This window comes from Epinephelus moara, chromosome 2 (assembly GCF_006386435.1).
Source record: "Epinephelus moara isolate mb chromosome 2, YSFRI_EMoa_1.0, whole genome shotgun sequence".
NCBI classification, from domain to species: Eukaryota; Metazoa; Chordata; class Actinopteri; order Perciformes; family Serranidae; genus Epinephelus; species Epinephelus moara.
In genome coordinates, this window is record NC_065507.1 from 40193650 (window position 1) to 40201109 (window position 7460).

The window sequence follows — 7460 nt, forward strand, 5'->3', positions numbered from 1 at the left end:
TTTTTGGGCGGTAGGTTTTTTTGCAGCTTGTTGTAAAACAGGGTCGTAAAAAGATACATCTACTGAATATATCAAATGTCTAGTAAAGCTGAACTAGTAATGACACTGCACCTAGATGAAATATGTTAAGAAAAAGTAGGCATGATGGTTCATTTCAGATATTTTTTTTATAACAAATATCTAGAACAGCCGAACTATCACGTTATTATCATTATTATTGTTATTGGTGAGAAATTATAACAGAGGAATATATTTGCCGTTTTAATATCAAGAACACTTCCGCGTTTTGTGTGTGTACAGGAATGTTAAAGATATCATTGAGGAAAACGAGGCTGACGTGACGTAGTTGAATCAGGGAATCCGTGTGTCCACCACGGGTGAGGATCCTAATTGACTTTACATTGGCATTGTTTTCGTGGTGGCAGCAGGTAATTTCAACCCATTACGTGGTGCCACCACGGAATGCGGTGTTAAGAGGTCGTGGTCATTTCACGTATTTCTGTGAGATCAGGTTGGAAAGAACTTTTCTCCTTGGCTGAGGTCAGGAAGAAGGTACTGGTTACATCAGGCCAGCACTGAGAAGCTCAGGAAGAGCTGCTACCCGCAGGTGCCTCGGATCCTAAAGGAGAACACTGCCTAAGTCTACCACACTCTGTGTTCTATCTGCATGAAGTCAGATCTCCAGTTGCACACAGTCTGGATTGGTGGCCACATGTCCGTCACTCTACTGCTGCACACCAGAGCCCCACTAGGGCTCTGTGCTAAGCCCCCTTCTGTTTGCACTGTACACCCAAGTCTGCAATACCCAACAAGGAGAGAACTCTGTTGTGAAGTTTTTGGAATACATAACCATCATCGGCTGGATTACAAATGACTTCATATTGCAGGAAAATTAACCAACTTGCAGAGTTTAGAGATCTTAGAGAACAACCTACTGCATAGCGTCAGCAAAACCAATGAGATAATTGTAAACTTTAGAGAAAAGAAGGCATGGCACACAACCATATCGGCATCAACGGAACTGAGGTGGAACAAGTGATCAGTTTTAGGTTCCTTGAGATCAACATGGCAGAGATACTGGCATGGTCATCTCACATCTCCTCTGCAGTGGCTCAGGAGGTAAACTGTTGCATTCACTACTCAGAAAATCAGCGGTGTGGTGGAAATGTGAGTCGTGGAGAAATTAACAAATAAAGAGTGAAACAATCAAGTTGTATTTTGTGTTATTTGATGAGTGGGTAATATAGGAGCATAACACAGTCAGTCTGTTTAAGCTAAAAGGACAGAGCTCATACAGTGAATAGTGCAAGCTAAGTGTGACAAAGAAGATACAGTCACATATTTGTGGATAAAACAGAGGGATGGGAGGGCAAGGCATGATGAGCTGATAAGTGTCATGAAAACAGCAGCAAAGCCAGTTTCTCATACACAAATGAAATTTACCAAGGGCACAAGTTAATTTCAGGACTGTTTCTGTTTCATTTCGGGTTTGCTTCACAAGTTAATTTCGGGTTTGTTTCTGTTTCATTCTCGGCTCCTCCAGTCCACACCCTTGAGCAAGATAGTGAACCCCAAATTGCTCCCAATGGTGGTGCCATTGGTGTTTAAGTGTGTGTGAATGTTTAACTGAGTGCTGCTCCATTGCATTAAATGGGGCCCGTTGAGGTGGGTCAGGCAACTAATCAGGATGCTTCCTGGGTGCCTTACATTAGACTTTCTCTGGGCACATCCAACTGGCAGGAGGCCCTGGGCCAGACTCAAAACACACTGGAAGGATATGTGTAATCTGACCTGGGACTGCCTCGGTATCCCCCAGGAGGAGCTGGAACATTTTTGGGGAGGGGGATGTCTGGAGTACATTGCTCAGCCTTCTTCCCAAGTGACCCGGCCCCGGATAAGCAGATGAAAATGGATGGATGGATAGACAGATATCTCTGGAAACACCACCGAGTCATTTGTTAGTTCCATCCTTGATCAACTGAATGAAGCATTTTGAGGTTTCCTGCTGCTGAGGTAAAATCTCTTTGTAGAATTCTCTCTGCTGTTGCAGTAACTGGGAGAGTACAGGACGTACCAGGAGCTGCTAGATGCTGGAGATGTGGATTTCCACTCAGGCCTAAGGCCTAGTAGGCCCAGACGTTCATCAACTTTGTCCACAACCATGAAGTTAATACTTGGTATAATACCGTCCACATGTTGAGAGAAAATTTAGATCAAAGTCAAGTGAACCGCTGTGTTTGACATTTCCAGACAGGATTTTGTAGGTTCTTATTAGATTTAAACATGACAGTTTTTCAGAGACAAGGCATGGCAACCATCTTCATTTAACACTACCAAGCTGTGATATCTCTTCTGATACCACTGCCTGAGGTAGTAGTAGGACCATCACTGCCACAGTTAACATTCAAGTACTTCTGTATGAAGCTACTATTACATCTAATACTATGGAGTACTCCCTCATCGCTAGGCAAACAACCAGAATTAGCAAACTGGCAAACCCACCAATCAGCAGACACACTATTTCTTAGAAATTGTTTTAGTTGTACAGCCTACTGTATATAGATAAAGAGTGTGGACCCAGACTTTAGTCTGAGTTCATTTTCTAATTAAGATTTAGTTCTTTGTTTACTTCCTGCTTACCTTTTTGAGCGTTCTTATGCTGTTTGATCTGTGTATGATTTAACCATCCATCCATCCATCCATCCATCCATCCATCCATCCATCCATCGCTCTTATCTGAAAACAAATTATGAATGTTTCTTATTGTGTCCCAACATCTGTGCAGTGCACTTTACCTATCCAGCACCTGATACATGTACTTTTGATATATGTACACTTACACAGTAATTTGTTACCTCTTAAAAAAATACAATGCTAGTAAATATACTTCTTTATTTCTCAACAATAAATTATTTTGTTCTCGAAACTATGAATTGTTATTTAGGCATATTGTCCACATTGCAAATATTACAATATCTCATGAATTAATTTTGGATGTTAACATATATGCTAATAGCAAGCTTTTAATTGGATTACACAGTGTATCAGGTGATTTGTAGGAGGCATCTACAATGTGTCTCTGGTTACAAGATAGATATTTCCGTGTGTTTCTCCCATGGACCTCTCTCTGGTGGGTTCTGTTGGGTCGTATCTGAGGTTTTGGCATATGACTTTAGGTTTATGATGACTTTTGGCCTTTCTCAAGAACAGTACTGTTTTCCAGGCTCTAACACTTCGTGTGTTAAGGCACATTTCAGTGTGGGGACCAAAGTTGCCCTCTATGTGTTGTTTGTTTTAGGCATGCTGGTTACCATTTTAGGGAACTCTGTTGTCATTGTGTCTATAAGTCATTTCAAGGAGTTGCATAATCCTACCAATGTCCTTATTGTATCTCTTGCTCTGGTTGATCTACTAGTGGGTGTTATTGTGATGCCCTTCAGCACCATCCGGACCATTCAAGGCTGCTGGTTCTATGGTGATGACTTCTGTCTGCTGCACACCAGTTTTGATGTGTTTTTTACCACTGTGTCTATCTTACATCTTATTTGCATTGCTGTAGACAGACAGCAAGCAATATGCAATCCTCTGCATTATTCTAGGAATATCACAATGTCAGTTGCCTGGGTTATGGTATTTGCCAGCTGGGCACTGGCTGCTGTTTACTCTTTTGGACTACTTTACTCAAAGGCCAACAGTGCAGGGTTAGAGGATTATATGGCATCACTAAACTGTCTTGGCAGTTGTAACCCTGTCTATAACCACCTTTGGGGAGTTTTAGACAGTGTAATCAGCTTTTTCTTTCCCTGCACTGTGATGGTTTGTCTGTACACTAAAGTATTCATCGTGGCTAAAGAGCATGTAAGAAAGATTGGAGATATGAGCAATTGTTCATATGAAAGAGCAAGAGAAGGGTTGATAAAACAGTCTGAGCACAAGGCTGCAAAGACTCTGGGTATTGTGGTTGGTGCATTCATCTTTTGTTGGATGCCCTTTTTTATCATTTCTGCAGTTGATCCCCACACTGGCTTCAGTACACCTATTGTCATTTTTGAAACTTTTTTTTGGTTGGGTTACTTTAATTCAACTTTAAACCCAATTATTTATGCCTTCTTTTATCCCCGCTTCAAAAGATGTTTCTATTGTATTGTCACTCTAAAAATATTTGCATCAAATTCCTCAACCATGACTTTATCTGTTAAATGACACAGCTTCACTCAAAAACTGCACTGTATAACATTTTAAAATATAATAGTATTTTAAACAAGTTCTTACATGCCACACACTGGCATGAGCAATAAAAGGTCTTTGTTTTGCTCTTTTTTTTTCAAAAATCACTGTCGTGCAACTGTTATCAGACAAAAATCTTTGTATTACAATACATCATGTGTTATTTTACTGTGACCCTTAATCATGTTTGTCTCTGTGTGATTGCTAACACACACATTATTTTTCATGTCAAAATTTTCACCTACCTGTAATAACTTGTATAATCAATACCTTATTATTTTAAATCATGGCCCCTTGATCAATTTAACTTTTAACAATGCATACATAGTTTTTAATGCTTTTTAGTTGTATGTAAAATTGTATTCAAATATTGTGCATTACTGCATCATGTGTTTAACACACCTAAAATCTAAGTGTTTTATCCCAGTACTATACAAACAGAAAATAAAATAATCAGCTGACAAAACCTGTACTTTTTGTGTCCAGATAATTTAATGATTCAAGATAGCTTTTCATGTGGTTATGAACGTTGAATACTGGTCCAAGCAGTGGCAATTGGTTTTGGAGTCTGTTTCTGTTTGTTCTTATTCTTCCTCTTCTTCGTCTTAGTTTTTGCTCACTAAAAGTGTTTGTGCAGCAAAGATCGTAAGCCCAAACATAAACAAAATTTGCAAGCGTGCTACAAATTCCACCCACTACTCAGGCACACAAATTGACACTGACCTCAGGGTGGAGCTGTAACAATTAAGTTAATGTTTTTTTACAATTATCCTGAAAACAGCTTGACCTAAGGCCTTTGCATGCCACGCCTGTATTTTCGTATTTTTTAAATCCTTCATCTGATACAAATCGTTTTGCACAGAAACCTTGCACACTGGGTCTGATGCAAATTATTGTTACAATTGTTTGGAAAATTTGCACCATTGCACCTCTCCACTGGAGGTACCTCCCTGGCTGTTTCCACCCTCTGGCCTGTCCTGCATTTGCCACTGCAGCTACCTGAAGGTCTTGAGCTGTTCTCCCTCTGTGTGGGATACTGTGTGCAGTGTATTTACTCTTTGTAGTTTTATTATCATTATTTTTCTTTAACAGTCACCAGAATGTAGTAAACAACGTCTCTAAAACTCTTTTTCTTTTTTTGTCTGTTGGAAGACCCCAAACCCCTCATTATGGTCTTAAAATTATCTGTAGCTTTTTGGTCTGAAGGTTGGCGAGTATGATAAGCAGCAACATTCAAATGTCCTGCATCTACAACATATCTTGAATTTTTAGTCATTCCTCAGTGGAAAAACACATTACACTTGTTTGGTTACTGTAACAAAATTGTTTTTGTGAAGTTTTAAAAATCCTGAATCCAAAGACTTTAAATATATATATATATATATGTATTTAAAGTCTTTGTCACATAAAGAAGTTATGATTAAACGTTTAAGGCAAAGGAAGGCTGGAAGGGCTGGAAGTACCACATGCATAATGCATGATAGTGCATGTAAAATCTAATATGTGCCCATTCTCAGTTCTACATGCACTGATGCATGTAAGAAATGACAGAAAATATGTTGTGCAGGGCTGCCAACTCTCACACATTGACTGTAATGACACACCCCCAACAAATTAAGAACTGATAAATTTGTGTGTTTTTTTTTTTAAGAAGGCACCGACAACACACAGTTTGACAAGACAGAGCAGCAAAGCTCAACAGCAACCGTGTAAAGACTACAGTCAAGCAGCTGCTGCTTTAATTTTGATGCGAGTCTATTCATGCTGTTAAGGTACAGTTTGACCAGTCAAATATATACTTAATTCAGTTCCATGAAACACATAGAATCACAATTTGTAGTACTCATAATCACCAATAAATATTAGTAACTGTATTATGGTGGTCCTGCCAGTCATACTTCTGCCATTATTATACACATATGATTATTATTGTCACATACACTATCATATATATCGTATCGTATCTACTTACAAAAAATTACTGTCAAAATATATATATATATATATATATATATATATATATGTATGTGTGTCTATATATATATATATATACATATATGTATGTGTGTGTGTATGTATATATATATATATATATATATATATATATATATATATATAGGCCTAGTGCTGCACTTAATCTAATCGCAATCGCGATGTCAGGCTGTTCGATTACATAACCGCATAAAAGGCTGCGATTTGCGATGTAATGTAAATAAATGTTAATTTGTGTGCCTGTGAACATGACTACCTCTCCTGTAGTGTGTGGAGTTTGTTGACATCACGCCCACAAGCTACATAGATATATATACGTAGATGCCGCATTCCACGGTGCTGCTCATTGAAGCGATACGTCAACGCGGTCACCATCTTGCCCAGGTGGAGCCACGCTGCCTAATGCATGTATGTCTATTGAGGCAGGAGACTATTTATGATTAAAATCATCATTACTCGCTGAATTCTCAACCGATTTTCATGCGGTTTGGTTTGTTACAATTGTCAGACATGTAGTTATGATATAGGATACTTGGTTAAATAAAAAATGCCGCTTTTCATACCAAAATATTTAATCTTATGTAGATAAAGTAACAGTAATAGTTCTACAAGACATTTAAACTAAACTTTCCCCATGTAATAAATATTCTTTTTTCTTACTAGATGTACAATGCCCACCATGATGTCATTTAATTATTAATTTTGATTATAAATGTTTATTCACATTTTAAGTCACACAATGTGCAAAAAAATAGCGTATCAGCAGGGTTGTGCCGAGCTGCAGTGTAGTTACACATTCTAATTAACAAATGTTGGTTTTGTACAAGTGAAAATAAATGACTTAGAGCTGCATGTTCACACAAAATTTTGCTTTAATCTCATATGTATAACACCACAGTGCTCATGGGAGCCTGGACACAGAACTGTTTACATTATTAGGTCATATTTACAAAAAATATACAGTATCTCACATAAGTGAGTACACCCCTCCCATTTCTGCAAATATTTTATTATATCTTTTCATGGGACAACACTATAGAAATGACACTTTGATATAACTTAAAGTAGTCAGTGTACAGCTTGTATAGTAGTATAGATTTACCTTCCTCTGAAAATTACTCAAAACACAGCCATCAACATCTAAACAGCTGGCAACATAAGTGAGTACACCCCACAGTGAACATGTCCAAATTGTGCCTAAAGTGTCAATATTTAGTGTGCCAACCATTATTATCTAGCAC

The 7460-nt window shown here is 38.2% G+C and overlaps 1 protein-coding gene across 1 annotated transcript; it reads left to right on the forward strand.

Moving 5' to 3' along the window:
• Positions 1 to 3183: 3183 nt before the first annotated feature.
• Positions 3184 to 4203, forward strand: LOC126407144 (trace amine-associated receptor 13c-like). The gene has a single exon (XM_050071831.1). It carries the CDS (start codon positions 3184 to 3186, stop codon positions 4201 to 4203), a length of 1020 nt encoding a protein of 339 aa, XP_049927788.1.
• Positions 4204 to 7460: the final 3257 nt, after the last annotated feature.

Bases quoted from the DNA above. Each gene is read 5' to 3' on its own strand.
- LOC126407144 (XM_050071831.1), top strand. From the start codon at position 3,184: ATGACTTTTGGCCTTTCTCAAGAACAGTACTGTTTTCCAGGCTCTAAC.